The sequence below is a fragment of the Patagioenas fasciata genome, chromosome 7 (genome assembly GCF_037038585.1).
Source record: "Patagioenas fasciata isolate bPatFas1 chromosome 7, bPatFas1.hap1, whole genome shotgun sequence".
Lineage (NCBI taxonomy): Eukaryota > Metazoa > Chordata > Aves > Columbiformes > Columbidae > Patagioenas > Patagioenas fasciata.
In genome coordinates, this window is record NC_092526.1 from 12,081,801 (window position 1) to 12,098,328 (window position 16,528).

The following is a 16,528-nucleotide window of genomic DNA, read 5'->3' on the forward strand; positions in this document are numbered from 1 at the left end:
GTGCACAGTATTACAAGCTGCTACACAATTCAACAGCTTATGATAGCATCTGCCATAATGCTGAGAACTAGTGATTACTTAATTAGAGGCTGCCTAAAGGTTTGTGATAAGTGCATACGTGTGTAATTTTAATTTTTCTAGTTCTTCTGAACTGTTTCATCTTTCAGCTGTAAAATTCTCTTGACCCTTTGTAAATGTTTTGTAGGAAAAAAGATAAGCATTTTGCATTTACATATATAGGACTTCAAAAATTATATACACATCTATTAGTTAAGACTTACACATTCCTAGGGGAAAAACTGTAATATTGTTTATTTTCAGGCGACTTGGCCCCAAGAGGTTAAACTGCACAAGGTCGCTGATGGAGGTAGTGGCAGAGTCAGAAGTGGGGTTACAGCTCCAGCACTACTAGCTCTCACAGTGAGCTTAAATTGTACCTGTTATTCAAGAATTTGCATGGCCGACAAGCCAGTTACACTTAAAATAGCTTCTTTGCTAGTCCCATTGAGTCCCCTAAGACACAAAAGCAATAAAACATTGTTAGAGGGGCACCACACAGCGAATAAATTAGCGAAAGCTGCAGCCAGAGATAAAACTGACATTTGTAAGAAGTAAATCCAGTCATTGCAAAGGGAAACTGAAGTAGAGGAATGTGGGTGTTTCAAAAGGAGGAGAAGAGGTGAAGAGATGAAGAGGAGTATGAGACAGTACGGACAGCACCAGAGGCTGATGAGTGCACTGGAATGGAAGGACTGGTGCCAAAGAAGTCCCTGTGGTGCCAAACCCCTCAGAGATGACAACGAGGTGCGTCTCCATGAGCACAGCAAAATAATGAAGCTGTGGGCTTGCTTAAAGTGCCATCAGCCAGCTGAAGGTAAAACCCAGCAGTGAACACCCAGAGACAAGTTAGGACAGGATTTATCTCACCATAGTTTAATGATCTGGAAATTGCCGACTGTGAAGGTGCTCATTCCTGTTTCTCTTTGGTCACTGCAGGGGGAGCAGGTATGTCCATGTCCATGTTCATAAGCTTTGGCTTTAGGTGCCTAAAGGTGGGGAAGACGAACCCTTAGGCTCTGCCCACTGGTTTTAAACATGACTTTTAAATCATGTTTCCCCAAGGGAAAATATCCAGCCTGAGGAGCTGGCAGTAGTTGTGCTTGTTGGTGATGGAGTCCCAGAAGCACAGAAGCAAAGGTCTGAAAGGACCCTCAGAAAGTCACTCAGAAACTCAAAATCAGTTTTCTTTGCAGTGAATTAAACTGTGGAATATATTAGCTTGCTGATCCACTTTGTAACCCATTTTTACAGGGAAAATAAAAGCCTTCTCCAGTTTAGACTAATTAAACCCAAAGCTTTTTTTTTTTTTTTTCAATTTCTGTTTACTAAACATCTTTATAATTCTATTCCTCCTTTCTCTGGACTTTTTACTTCCCTATATCATTTTAAAGTTTGGTACTTGAAGCTGGAAGTATTATTCAAGGTGGAAACCAGACTAATAATCCATTAGTGTGCTTCTTGTTTCTTGGATGGTAATGCCAAATCCCAGGAAAAAAAACATAGTTTGAATCCTTGACTTTATGTTGAGTGCAGCCCAGCTTCATCACAAGTGCTTAAAATTCCGAGTCAGGGTCCCAAGATCATGGCACTGGCTGAGAACTCGTGACTTTCTAACAATTCTGCACTCTAAAAAAAATTGCGTCTTATTTTAGAGGTTTTAGAGGAACCTGTGTCCATAATCACAAGAGCTAAGATTATGTTCATTGGAATGAGCTGTTCTTGCTAACACAGCACCAGCAGAAGTGTGAGCAAGGTCGTAAAAATCATCAGCAGAACATGCAGTTTTATTTCCTTGCTTCTCTTTTAAAAGTCTTCTCCGCTGATTCAGTCATAAGGGGCTGTGCTGGGCAGAAGAGTTTATTTCATGGAACAATAGTGTTCAATTCTCAAGGGCTTTACAAGTCTGAAACCACCTCGTAATGTCACATAAAGTATCTCAGTGGTAATAAATGCAGATGTTAGAACAAAACACAGTGTTATCCCAATGGCTCTTGTTGCAGCAGGGCCCAGCGTGATCTCCTGCATAGAGAATATCATATTTCTGAAAAGTAATCTTCACGCTGCATCTCAATTAGTTTGAAAAGCAACATATTGTTAATGCGTTTTTATTTACAGGGCCATCAGCATTGTGGGCTTATGGAAATAACACAAGTGGGCTTTTCTGATGATCAAGTCCCAGGCCATTCTGACTGTAATGGTCTCTCTTTGGGGCTTTTCCCCTTACTTTATTCCCTCTCTGGTAGAAGCAGCTGATCTGGAAAGCCACATGAATACACTCCTAGTACACATAATCTCTTTAGTTCCCTACATGACTGTAATTGAACACACTGGCAGACTTTGTTTGTATTTAAATATTTTCATAGAAGAGAAAGTCATGCCAAGCTAATCACTTCATGAGGCCAAAAATTTCATTAGGAACCATTTAAACAATTACAATAAATAAGAAAATCGTTATTTGCTAGTACAGTTGTCCCATAAACACTATAATTTATATTCAAGGAACTCTTGATCCCTAAAGAAATTTGTCTTTGTTTATGATAATAGCCACAACAAACTTGCTTGAGTAGGACAAAAAACACATATGGCTTTGTAATCCACAGTTAGAATGTTCTATTTGAAATATAATTCAGAAGGACAGAAAGGTTTCCTAGGACTGAGGGGATTATTAGGTACTGTAATATCTAATAAGATTATAAGATGGAGGTGGTAGCTCACTGTGACAGAAGCCTGCTACGACAGAGGAATACACTAAGGGAAAGGACTAGCAGGTCTTTCGGGGTTATGAAATCCAGTCCGCAGTTACTGCAAATAACTGGATCACATCATCCATTTAATACATTTTGTGAGCTTCACATTAAAACTAGGTATGGTTTTGTCCCTATAATTTTTATACCTTCACTATGCCGGTGGATAAAGAATACCTAATTGATGGTTTAAATTATTCATGGCAAATTTATACCTGCTTGCTCATATGCCAAGATTGCCTACCTTTATTTTGCTGACCTGATGAATTTACAAAGGGTAATTAAAGCACATCTCAGATTTCAGCTGCATGGCTAAACAAGCAGTGTACCCACACTTTCCTTTCCTGAAAGGTTCTCCAATCTCCTCCTCATCTTGGCAGCCCTTTTCTGTACCCATTTCATCAAGAATTCAGCTTTCTTTAATGTGATTTACCAGAATCCTGTGTTTTATTCCAAACTTAATCTTATTGGGGTCTTATATGAGGATGTTCATGCTTCCCTTGCTCTTCTGGAAATGTCTCTCCTGTTGCATTTTAGCAGTTCTATTGCCTTTTCCATGCCCACACCACACTGGGGCAAACTGCTAGAAATCTTTCTGTGTTGTTGCTGATTTCTTGCAGAATTTTTACTGCTGCTGGCTCTCTCGCCGCTTCTGTGGCTTCGCTCATCAAGGACACTCAGTTCTTGCAGTGGGGTGTTCTGAACTTTCCATACACCAGTGATACCTCCTAATTTGCAACTTTGATGCATTTTAATGATCAGACACCTCTGTTTTCCAAATGGGTCATTAATGAAAATAATAATCGGTCTTAACACTTACTTTTCAGGAGCTCTTAATAATTCCCTTTCAACACAGCTCAGCTTCTCTTCTAACACTGTGGATGCCTTGCAGTTCCTCTATAAATCTCAGGCTTCTCCAGGTAGGAGACATAGTTTTATACACATTTCCTCATTAGCTACTTTATTGAAGTCCAGACAGTCAGATTTCTCTTCTTTGTCTAGCTAATTAATTACTGTATCAAAGAAAGCTATTGAATTGGTCTGGTATTATCTAGCCTTAGTAAATGCCAATTCCATTTTCTTCTGTCTTCCAGTGACTGTCATGACTTCTTTAATTCTCTCCTCCCACATTCTTCCCTAAAGACTGACAGAAAATGTATTGTGCCTTTTGACTGAAATCCAGGTTTTATTTTTCTTTGATATAGATTAGTTATTTACATCAATATTTTTTACTAGCGGGTAGGGCTGAGCAGCAGTTATAAACATATTGGATGCTACATTCAGTAGCAGAAATGTATAAGCATCTTTTTTATTCTAAATATTGCTAATACTACTTTTTTAAAGAATTGGAATATAAACTCAGCAGGCTGATCTGACTGAGACATGGCCCCACATGGAACAGGGTCTTTTCCCAAAGAGGTTTGTAGTCCAACACAAACATGCTATCTGTTGCAGAAAATCAGAGGACGACGTGTACAGTGACTTGACTTGTAATGTGATTACGGGCATTGGGCATGGAAGAAATACGGTTTTCGAAGAAACAGAGAAGAGTTGGGGAGGATTTGGCTGAGAGATCCTGGATGATTGTTCCAGATAGAGATAAATTACACATGGTATTGTCTTCTTTGCACTTAATTTTTAATTATGTTGTAGACAGTACACAAATGGAAAGAAGAGCTGGTAAGAAGCTAAATCATGACTTGAATTTCAAGTCCACTGCTGACCCACAGACTTTGTGCGTCCTTGGGCAAAATGCTTTCTCATTTTTTTTCCTCTCACTGCCTCATCTGTAAAACAGAGATAACAGTACTTCTTTTTTCCCAACCTGACTATTTACATAATAAAAGCCTTTCCATGCATGACAGTCTCTTATATATTTGTGCAGCATCTAGCATAATGAAGACCTGGATCTTAAGACTACAATACAAACAATACACAACAATTAAGATTATACATCCATCCAAAATATGCCCAACGCACCTAATACTGCGGTACCTTGCCAGAGAGACATGACTTTATTACGCGGTGAACTCTCTGACTTCTGCATTTCCTCCTTTCATTCTGATCTCTCGCCTAAGGAAGAATTTGACAGGGAGGTAGGTTTTATATTATAGAATCATAGAATCATTTTGGTTGGAAGAGACCCTCAGGATCATCAAGTCCAACCATTAACCTAACACTATCACTAAACCATGTTCCTGAGAACATCGTCTAAATGCCTTTTAAACACCTTCAGGGATGGTGACTCCACCACTTCCCTGGGCAGCCTGTTCCAATGCCTGACAACCCTTTCCGTGAAGAATTTTTTCCTAATATTCAATCTAAACCTCCCCTGGCGCAACTTGAGGCCATTTCCCCTTGTCCTATTACTTGCTACTTGGGAGAAGAGACCAACACCCTCCATGCTACAACCTCCTTTCAGGTAGCTGTAGACAGTGATAAGGTGTCCCCCCAGCCTCCTTTTCTCCAGGCTAAACAGCCCCAGTTCCCTCAGCTGCTCCTCATCGGACTTGTGCTCCAGGCCCCTCACCAGCTTTGTCACCTCCTCTGCGCTCTCTCAATGTCTGTCTTATGATGAGGGGCCCAAAACTGAACACAGGATTCAAGGTGCGGCCTCACCAGCACTGAGTACAGTGGCACAATCACTTCTCTAGTCCTGCTGGCCACGCTATTCCTGATAAAAACCAGGATGCTGTTGGTCTTTTTGGCCACCTGCGCACACTGCTGGTTCATGTTCAGCTGCCATCAATCAACACCCCCAGATCCTTTTCCACCAGGCAGCTTTCCAGCCATTCTTCCCTGAGCCTGTAGCGCTGCCTGGGGTTGTTGTGACCCAAGCGCAGGACCCGGCACTTGGCCTTGTTAAACCTCATATAACTGGCCTCAGCCCAACCTCTCGGAGAGGTCTCAGTACATTCTGGGGCTGCAAAAGGAATCATTGGAGCTGATCACCCTGTTCTGTGCCCATGGGGTGGGGTACAGGAATAAATGTCCCCTCACCAGCAATCTGGAGGCTCCAGGGTGGGAGCTTCGCTATTATGCTGCACATTTTCCTAGGAAACATTCTCTTGAGAGTTTATGTTCAGCTTGGAAAAACACAGCTTCCCACACCAGAATTTTGGGGAGGTGGGAAGCTCTTTCCGCATAACCCGGTACAGCCAGGCGATAATACCAAAATATTGTTCTCATTGGAGATCAAGATGGGTCTGAGCTGCAATTTCTCTGCACATTGAGAGAAAGTGGAGGGTGCTGTGCTGAGCTGGTGAGTCCAGGCCCTGGGGCTGGGCTGGTTCTGCAGCCACTTGGCATAAAGAGGACTAAAAACATGCATAAATGAGGAGCTCTCAAGGCAAAGTTCCCTGTTTGGTCACAGGGCTGAGGGCACCTAACATTTATAGCAGGAGACCAGCCCTTCCCCATAGACAGGTGACATTTTTAAGTGCTTCCCCATGGGCAGATACATTATTACATTAAATTAATTGTGCAGCACTGCCCTGGCTAAAAAACACAGACATTAAAAACAAACAAACAAACAAACAAACAAACAAACAAACAAAACCAAAAACCAAAACCAAAACCAACTAATTTCATTGTAAAACACTTGAGAGGAGAAAGGGGAGGTGGGCAAACAAAAAGGAACAAGTGATGGTAACTGGATTATTAATAATACATAGTTAGTAACTGGTTAATTTGGTTTCATGTACTGTGCAAGGAAGATTGCACTGTGTTGTGGCTATTGTTGTTTTATGGGAACTGAGACTAGATATCGGGTGTCTGTTACAAATGTTAGGCACAAAATTAAACACCCACACATGCTGAAAGGACCAACACGACAGGAAGAATTATTCATTTTGCAGTCAGAAAAATGACAAAGCAGAGGAGTGACAAATGCTCTTGATAAATCCAGAACTCCAATTCAAAGTATGGGATAAGTACCTCTTTTTTTCAAGTAAAGACTCCCAACTCTCGCAGTTTCTTCTCCATAATTTAGCTGTGCACATATTTGGCATTTGAAGTGTGACGAATTTACACATTTGCTACCAAATGAGCTGCAAGAGCTAATCAGCTTGCACAGAATTGCACATATTAATGAAGAAGGCTCTTCTGCATGCCTGTGTTGTAGACACCCACTTAACTGGGGCACCAGAGACTAATTTGGAAAGATTTTGTTCACATAGAAGCTTTTTTCCTATGATGAATGCTTGCAGGGAATCGTGTTGTAGAGAGGAAGGGAGCAGTATCTGCAAAATCTGACTAAACGGTTCTCATTACTAAGTGATGGAAGAGCAATAGCAAAGATAATTTATTAGTGGCTCAAAGCTAATGAGAATAATTAGCACTATGATGCTTTCTAAGCAAACATAGAATAACTGTTCCTTAAGGAGCCCCGTTTCCTTATGGGCAGGAGGACAGAGGACTTCAGGGGCAGAAATCTTACAAACCAGGGACCAGGGCCGGCAGCTGGGTCGAAACACCCAGCCGCCTCCTGGCTTTAATTGTGGGCTAGCACTGGCGATGTAATTCCCTACATTTCGGGCTAACATCCCATCTTTTTTCAGACTTCAAAATAAGCTGCACTGGGCTGATGAATACATAGAGTTTACAGTTCAGCTTAACTCCTTGGAAACCACAGTCTGGAAATTGCTGCCTTAGATACTGAGGTTTTTGCAACATTGCATCATACAGCGCCTGCCAAAACCTTGGCAAAAGCCAAGCCAGTCGAGGGTGCTTTGCAGGGAGTATTTCAGCAGTGCTGGTCAGTTGGGTGTTCCAGGAGCCCTGGTTGCCAGCAGATAAAATGGCATTTGGAGTTATTTCCTCTGTAGAAATGCCCAGGTACCTTCTTTCCTTCACCAGTGAATAAAAGCAGGACACACAGAGGAAGCATAGCATCTTCTCAAACCCAGCCAAAGAAAATAGCAGGAGAAATGCTGGTTTCCAATCCATTCCAGCACAGAGCGGTTACGTACACAACCGGATTAGCCAAAGGGCTGCAGCCCCACGGTTCCAGCGGAGCCGTGGAGCGCTCAGGGATGCTGGGCTGCCAAAGGCAAAGGCAATGCCAGCGTTTGGCTGCGACGCTCAGCACCTGCTGATAAAAGCTAATTTCCCCCCATCTCAGTTTTCAGAATTTACTCCTGCAATCCCAGCGTCCCATTACAGACCCAATCCCACTAAAGTAAGCCTATTAAATTGAAATGAGGTGCACGTGGACAACAGTCCCCGCTCCCCTGAGTGTCGTTTTGAGCGAATGGCTTGTTTCATAGTTTGTAAAATGCAATTGGCAGGAGTTTAGTATTATTCTAGGAAATCCATATAAGCAACATTTCTTTCTCATAATATAGCACTACCAAGAATATGGAGAGTGATTTGCTTTTTCATTTTTTTTAAAGGAAAACAGACTAATAAAACACCTGTAGGCTAAGTCACCAGGTCCTGACTTTTCTTTTGAAAAGCAGTTAGCCTCTAAAATCAAAATCATGCATGAAGCAATTCTATCTGAAATGAGACTGTCTGAAGCATTCTCTTAGAGCTTACTCAAGATGGGAGTAAGATGTGCTTTTTCACTCCCAAATTAAATACTGTAAGAAGATAAACCTTACCCTTCTAATCTTCTTTCACCATTAATATCAATCCATCTTTGTGGATGACTATTGAGAGAATTTTGAGTCAGCAAGATCCAGAGACCTAATTTGGTCTCCGTGGGAGTTTAGAAAAACTCCCAAGGCTGTTTCACCCATCTGCAACAAGTCACTATCAGATCCAGAATGCGATTTTACAGGACGAGGAGAGGAAATGGAGATTTGCTAGGTTGCTTTTCTTGATTCAGATTGGAAAGCAAGTCTCTTCCAGTCTCTCCTGTAGGGGTTGCTCTAGTTTGAACAAATAAGGATGTAGTTATTGGGTCAGAGATAGGTGGGTAATTCCTTTAAACCAGAAGCTCGAGTTGCAGGGGACTGGGATATAAACTTACACTCATCTTGGTTCTCCCATATCCCAGAGTGTTCACTCTCCTGGAATCTTGCCTAGGCTCCCTTTCCCCTCCTTTTGGTGGATGAAACAAAACCAGCATCTCAGGCTCTCTCATTAGAAGAGAAAACCACTTCCTACCCATCTGCTACCAGTCTGCAAAGAACGCTTGGTCCTGCTCCCCTTCGTCTCTAGGTCTGACTGCACAACAGGACTCAGACCTGTGGGCTGTTTATATCTTAAGTCAATGCTGAGGAACAAAGTGATACACAATCCTTGCTCAGGCTCTCCGCTGTGTACACGGTTTATCCTTCCTCAACAAGATTTCGTCTCCTTCGGGTTAATGGTGTAGCAGGTGTCCAAGACCTTTGAATCACACCTGAAAAGGTCTGAAAGACCAAACCCATAATTGCAAGAGCAGAATCTCTGATTCACTGCAAACCATTTGTTATCAGCAGTTGAGTTTCCTGCTGATAAATGATTCATGATTTGAAATCCCAGATTACTCACTTGTAACCATAGCAGAAACTCCTATGTGGTTATGAATGCCTGGGCTATGCATCTACCACAACAGGCTGGAAAGTCTGCATGAAATGACCAACAGTTTAATTCCACAAAGAGCTCTTGCATATAAGATACTTTTCATTCACAGTTTGGAGAATAAAGTATTTCAACTTGACTGATGCAGATATAAACTGATTTCACTAGCAAATATAAACACAAACTCTTGCTTTACTGGAGGCAACAGAATTACAACGGTGTAACCGAGATCCAGACCTGGTCAGCTAATTAAGCAGGCCTGGAAGCAAAGCTCCTGGTACACTCCAGTTCACAGTAACTAAGGCTTTTGTCAGCCTTTGGATGTAATCAGTTACGGTGTTCAGAACTGTATTTTTCAAAAACCATTCAGACTATAAACCAGATGAGTCATGACCCTGTAACAGAAGGTAAATTATTCTCAAATATTTTATATTTGTGCATTAACACATGATTACCCAAGAAAAAAAAAATGAATGCCCAAGTCCAAGAAGTAACTAACAAAAGACTGAATGGAAAAATGAGAATCCTTAATTTTAATTTTATTATGGTGTAACCAGCTGTAAGGAATTACTGGTCTGAAGCACAGTGTGCAATTGTCCTATCCTAAACATTTACTAAAGCCTATAATTCAGAATGATCCCGACTAGTGATGTCACCATTGGCAAGCTATCATTTATTTTTTTTGAATAAGTCTATATTTCTCAGCAATTAGCACAAACATAGGCACAGCCTATGCACAGAAATGTTCAAGCAGTTCTGGAAACTATTTCTTTAATGCCAGCTGCTTTGAGTCTGAGATCAAAAAACATGCAGTAAGTTCTGTACTGATCATACTTGATAGTTTGCTGGTAAGCAAAAGAATTCTTGTTTGAAATCAAACAGCATCAATATGTATTATTTCCTAAATGCAGGGCAGAATGCTTGCTACTAATGCAAGGATAGCTTGAAAGAATTACCATGATCTTATGCAAAAATACTGAACACAACATGAAGTAACTATGCTAACAGAAAAGGATAACAAAACACAGTAAGAGATTTAATAAATTAAGCTACTTTCACACTAGGATATTATGTACTACCAGGCAGCTGATTTTTTGAGTGAAGAGACTCATCAGGTGCCTAATAAGAGAAGATACTTGGCACAGCTCCACCGCTGTTCAAATTGATGTCCTGGTTAACAAGCTGGCTACCATACAAGGCCAGCCGGGCTACTGGTATTCCAGATACTAATGGCTTCAGCAGCTTAATGAGCGCCAAACATACAGTGCCATTAATTGGATGAGAGAAAGGAAGAAAAAATATCCAGGAAGGAGGTAAGATGCTGTTCCCCTCCTGAGCAGCACAGAACCAAGCTGTCCCCTGGCACGGCCTTCACTGAGGATCCAAACTCACCAAATGAGACAGGCAGACTGAGGAGCAAGAGGAAGATTTCAGACCCACGGCTCAGTTCTTTGCCGTAAGAAGCTGCTTCATCTGCCCATTGAGTGCCAAGGCAGATGGGGGCCGACCCTCGTCCCGCCAAACTGCACGGCACAGCTGGGGCTGGGCTGTCCCCAGCAAAGGGGCAATGGGCACCCGTCCTGCTGAGCTGGCTCTTCCCAAACCACCACAGTTGTTCACCCAGTGGGGAAGAAGCTGAACAAGGCTGATTAATGATAAAAATACTTGCCTTTTTAAAAATTTATTTTCAGATCAAAATGAATCACAACTTCCTGCGCCTCCCTCTCCCCTCCTGTGAAGACATTAAGTACATCCAGATCAACGTTTCTGGGGTTTTTTTAAGCATCAAGAGTGTAGCACATTTCAACTGCTGCTAATACAGGTTTTTCAGTGATGATTTTGTAAGAGAGATTGTTTATGCAACTCCTTAAAGAGCAAAAAAGGAAAAAATCCCACATACAAATGCAGATAAACTTTTGGAATGTAAACACGTAATATATATAACGACTGCATTATCAAAGGTATTACGTATTTATCAAAACAGTTGAACATAACACTTTCCAACACATATTTTATATGGAGCAATCATAATTTGAAGGGAGACCGTACACTCTGTAAGGTTAGCTGTATACCCCTATAAGGTAATCGCTCCTGCCATAACTTACCGCGGCAGTTGACAATATTGATGCCAAAAAGGAGGGCTTAGTTTAATTTTACCCATGCTCTGCTGATTTTTGATGCTTTAATTAACTCAATACATTCTACAAAGGTATGTAAACAGTCCTGACTGAATGACCAGAGAGATTTAAATGAAATCAACAGATCTGGACTGGTCAATGTTAGTGTCTTCATTAACTCGGATACCTTATTTATCCCTGAGCACCATAAAATTGTTCCCCCAAATCTGACTGAAGAACATGTAACTATTTCACAAGAATGTAAAACTGCATTTGGATAAATCTGTGTTTTACAAGTCCCACTTTCCTTCACTGGTTTAAAAACAAAAAAAAAAACATGTTCCCCTCCCCCCCTTTGTTTTTTACATGTACTGCAATACCTTAAAAAAAAACCCAAACAAACCCTATCAAACAACATCAACTACAGACACACTACAGACTACAAAAATATTGCATAGGAGTGTCAGTGGGCATCATCTCACAACATGAGAGAAAATGCTAAGTTTTCTTTAAAACATTATGGCAACATTCTAATTTATTTTCCTTTTAAAAATCAAGTGGTTTCACTTTATTTCAAAATTGTACAAAATGGCCATGGCTGTTTATAAAAAAAAGTCTCTGTCTTGAGAATACGTGAAGTCTCAGGTGCATTAACAAAAGACCTGGAACCATTCACAGTGCAGCGGAAAGCTTCTTTTGAGGCAGAAACTACAATTCATCCTTCTTCTTTCCTACTCTTTCATGGTCTCTTTCTCTCAGGGTTCGCATGAAAGTGGTGAATCCAGACTCCTGGTATTGAAGAAAAATAAAAGGGTTATATTTTTATAAACGAACCAAAACAATGCTTCAAGAACACTTTAAGCTGCTGTTTCCCACAGCAGAATATAAACTAAGCAACAGTTATTGCTTCTGCATTGCCTCACTGTGCAGTGCTCTGGTCCAGTGCTGCTCCACTGCAAGCCGACAGGAAAGTATCCACACAGATGGCACACGTCAAACTTTGAAGAGATGGGACACAGAGAAAAAGGCCCTAAAGCTCACAGAAAACCATGAACTCTGTCCTTAGAAATGTCATCGATGCCTATTTGCAAAAATGCTCAAAGACATTGTCACGCCACATTTGTATGCCACCTGTGTCATTCTGAAAGCAGTTAGTAGATAATCTGTTGGCTATGCACATGTTTGCCACTGTTCCTCATCCCCCAGCAGTTTTGATAATGATCTTCTTCCTTTTCCACACATTCAGATGAAGATAATTACATTTTTTTTAAGTTACTATCAAAATTATAGTCAAACGATTTCAAACCTGCATGCCTAGCTGCCAACCTCTGTATTTCAGCAACTTACAATTTCTGATTCTAAGGCTGTTGGACGCCAGGAGCTTCCTTTTCCAAGGAAAGCTCTGGGCATAGTGCACAACTCGCAGCTGTTTCAAAAGGCTCAGATACGTGGAGGTGTGAGCTGCTGTGTTTGAACACACTGTCCACTGATATGTAAACACCGTAGTTGTCTGGGCAAGTAACACCATTTTTACTGTTAAGAAATCCCAAAACATGCCAATCAGAACTGGTGATAAAGGTTGGAAAACACAAAGAGGTAGAGAAGAAACAACAGGAGTCAAAGGATTGACTTAAAACCAAAACAAACAAAAAAACCCCAGAGCTGGGACACTTTTAAGAAGGCTGAACAACCAAACATTTCTAAAACTCTTCCTCTGGAAACACTCAAGACCCACCTGGACACATTCCTGTGAACCTGCTTTAGCAGGTGGGTTGGACTGGATGATCTCCAGAGGTCCATTCCAACCCAAACTACTCTGTGGTTCTGTGATTCTGTAACTATTCACTGTTCTTCCCTTGAAAAAAACTGAAGTGATGAGTTTTGGCCACACACCATCTGAAGACATCTGGCAACCACTAGCTCCCACGGGAGGACCCTGGTTTTCAAAGCTCTGTGTCTGGAAGTCATTTAAAGTACACTTGGGTCAGAGAGTGTCCTGCTTGAACTGCTTGGGGTGAAAGGGTTTAAACTAGAAGAGGGGAGAATCAGACTGGACATGAGGAAAAAATGTTTTACACTGAGGGTGGTGAAACACTGGCCCAGGTTGCCCAGAGAGGTGGTCGATGCCCCATCCCTGGAGACATTCAAGGCCAGGCTGGATGGGGCTCTGAGCAACCTGATCTGGATGAAGATGTCCCTGCTTATTGTCAAGGGTCTGAACTACATGAGCTTTGGAGGTCCCTTCCAACCCAAATGCCCTAAAATCTCTGCTCTGAAATTGCAGTTCCCATGGAGGTGTGAAGGTCAAATTACATGCTGGAGTCAGGCTCTTCCCCATAGCCACTGCTCCAGCGTGGGGTGGCAGGGAGCTGAGAGCTCCTGCTTACTGGCTATGGCTCCTGCTGTACCAGGTCACAGTGCTCCCAGGGCAGCTGACAGCACCTCTCTTCTTCCCTGCCCACATGAAATGATGATACACCAGCTGGACCACACTGAACTTCATGCTCATGGACATCCTACTGATTTACTGCCAGAATCAGGAACAGAAAACAGGTCCCCTGGCTCCCACTGCTCTCTCCTGAGATTTCTTTTGCAAGGTAGGAGGTGGTTGGCCAAGGTGGTTGAAAAGGTGTTGTCATGCTGATGAGAAGTCCTTTAACAGCACAATCCCTTGCTACTGAAACAGATGTGTGAACAGACCTGGAAACTCCATGGAAGGCACTGCGCTAAGTGCATTACCATGATAGGAGATAACAGAACCTAATTTGATGCTGCACAAGCAGAAGACCATAGGTCCCAGGAGAGGTGGAGGGGGAACACAGCTGCTGGCAGCAGGGAGATTGCAATGTTCCTGTTGAGTAATCTAATTCCACCCAAGAAAGGGTTGGCTGCACGCAGGGGATTAGTCAGTCCACTTTCCAGCACAGGGATAATCATCACCCAACTGCTGTGGCCTCAGAGCACTCCTGTCTTGCTAAATTCTTTTTATCAGCCAATACAGATCCTTCCTTTCATATATCATTTCTCTAAGTATGGGTTAGAAATACAAAGACTGTGTCTGAAATTTTACTTAATTGTTGGCTACTGCACCTATCTTCACTTTTAAGAAAAGATCCACAATCGGAACTAAACAGAGTATCTGTAACAACGCCTGGATTGGCACTATAAAATGGTAATTACTGGGGTCCTAATGCTGGAGAAAACTGGGAGGCGAAGCTCCATGAAGACTTCCCTACAATCCTGACTGACAAAGAACCTCAGAATTTGGCATTTTCCTTCATGCTTCTCTATAATTTGGTGAGTTGTAACAGCAGCAATAACTTTCAGGCAAGGTTTTTTTTAATGAAAATCACTGGATGGCTTGAAGACCCCAAGTTTTTCTTGCATACCCTAGCTCCTCCAGGCAATCAATCACTGCTGAGAAGTAACCTCCCTCTAGGAGTTATGACAGAGGACAAACATAAGTAATAGGATTGCTCCCTCATTTTCAGGCACTTTACAATCACGGAAGGCATTACACCATTTCTGCCCCTTGTACTCATAGTATATAATTCGCTGGCCACAGCAGGACAAAAGAATGGAACCATGGGCTAGATGGTACGATTGGCGTTTCCATCCTGAGCTCCAGTGATTCTGATTCAGGGAGAATGAGATATTTAGTTTCCCCCAGTTCCCACAAGACAGCTTTGTCCCTGCTATAAAACCAATGGTCTGTCACCATTTGGCAGCCCGGTGGACCTGTAACATTTTTGCAGTACACACACAATCCAGATCCAGAACTGACAGGACCAAGTTCTGTATTTTCTGGCATTTCTGCACTTAGCAGCAGCCCATGCAATAAACTCTTCGCTTTCACTTGGTCCAAATTAACTTGTAGACTTCAGTTTAGAGAATAAAATATACAACAAAGCATTACGAAATCTACTTCTTTTTCATCTCCTTATGTTCCCAAAATAGACCAAGCACGTTCCTAATGCAGAGATGTACAGGGGTGTGGTACACAGTGATTCATCCTTGTAAGACAGTCACAGAAGCAATTAAACATCCTTCCAGCATGGTAACAATTTACTCTGCAGTTTCCATTTGCAAGGCGGTACAGGCAGAGGAGGCAGTTCTCCTTGTATCAGGTGACAACTCTTGCTTTCACTTACCCCTCTTTCTCCAGTATATTTTTCCACAAACTTCCCGTAGTTGTAATAGTTGAAGGTGGGGTAGCCATCAACCCCCTCCTGCTTACACAGGTCATGATTCTGCTCTTTGGCACAGTCCACTGCAGCGTAGGCGATCTGAAACACAAGAGATCAGCGTGAGGCAGGAGAAGAAAAAGCAAGACTCCACTTCATGGTTATACCACTGCAGCTTAGACTTAGCACTAGGAGAGACTCAAGTCTTCTGCCAAAAATGCAATGGTTTTTGAAATGGCTCAGCTGTGGAGGAAGATCAGAGGGCAGCCACCAGGTCAAGCAATGCAAATGGAAGAGCAGAGGCCTGCTCCCCGCCGAGGAAACACGGTGCTGTTCGCACAGCACCAGGCCCACGGAGCTGCAAGGTGTGTTCAACTCACAGAACAGAAAATCACCCTCCTGGCCTCTCCGAGGAGCACCGCATTAGACTCCAAGTGGGCAATCCAGAGGCTGTGTTAGTAAAACCAAATCCAGGCACGGTGGTCACAGCTCTGTCACGCTGCAACGTTTTTCCTGCACTTTGGTTTCAAGTGATGAACAGTGACAGGGTGACTGTGGTAACGGTAATGACACACCTATCCCAACCTCCTTCCTGCAGTGCCGCTAACGCTCAGAAAAGTTTCCTCTTCTATCCTTGGACAAACATGGCTGGTCACTTATGCAGGCTGTTAATAGAGCAATGATTTCTACCTCAAATAGCTTTTAGAAACTCCATTCAGTTCTCCCAAGGTCAAAGGGGAATGGGTGAGAGGCCAGAGTCTTGTCTACTGAGTTGTGCAAGTAAAGCAATAAATTGCTCGCTTGCGCCCTCAGCCTGGGTTTATCTTTCCTTTCCTGTCTTTTTCCAGCCTATCCTTTAAGGTAGGGACTGTATGTTATGTGCAGCCATTAGCCAAGTGGGCTTTAATTCCTT

At 42.3% G+C, this 16,528-nt stretch overlaps 1 protein-coding gene across 1 annotated transcript in view; it reads right to left on the minus strand.

Annotated features, from left to right (window-relative positions):
• Positions 1 to 10,979: 10,979 nt before the first annotated feature.
• Positions 10,980 to 16,528, minus strand: part of PDIA5 (protein disulfide isomerase family A member 5) — a 102,414-nt gene continuing 96,865 nt past the window's right edge. The window contains exons 16-17 of the mRNA XM_065840953.2: positions 15,583 to 15,717; positions 10,980 to 12,220 (exon numbers count right to left, since the gene is read on the minus strand). Of these exons, the coding sequence (XP_065697025.1) occupies positions 12,140 to 12,220; positions 15,583 to 15,717 (216 nt within the window). The 3' untranslated portion in view covers positions 10,980 to 12,139. The remainder of the gene's footprint in view (positions 12,221 to 15,582; positions 15,718 to 16,528) is intronic.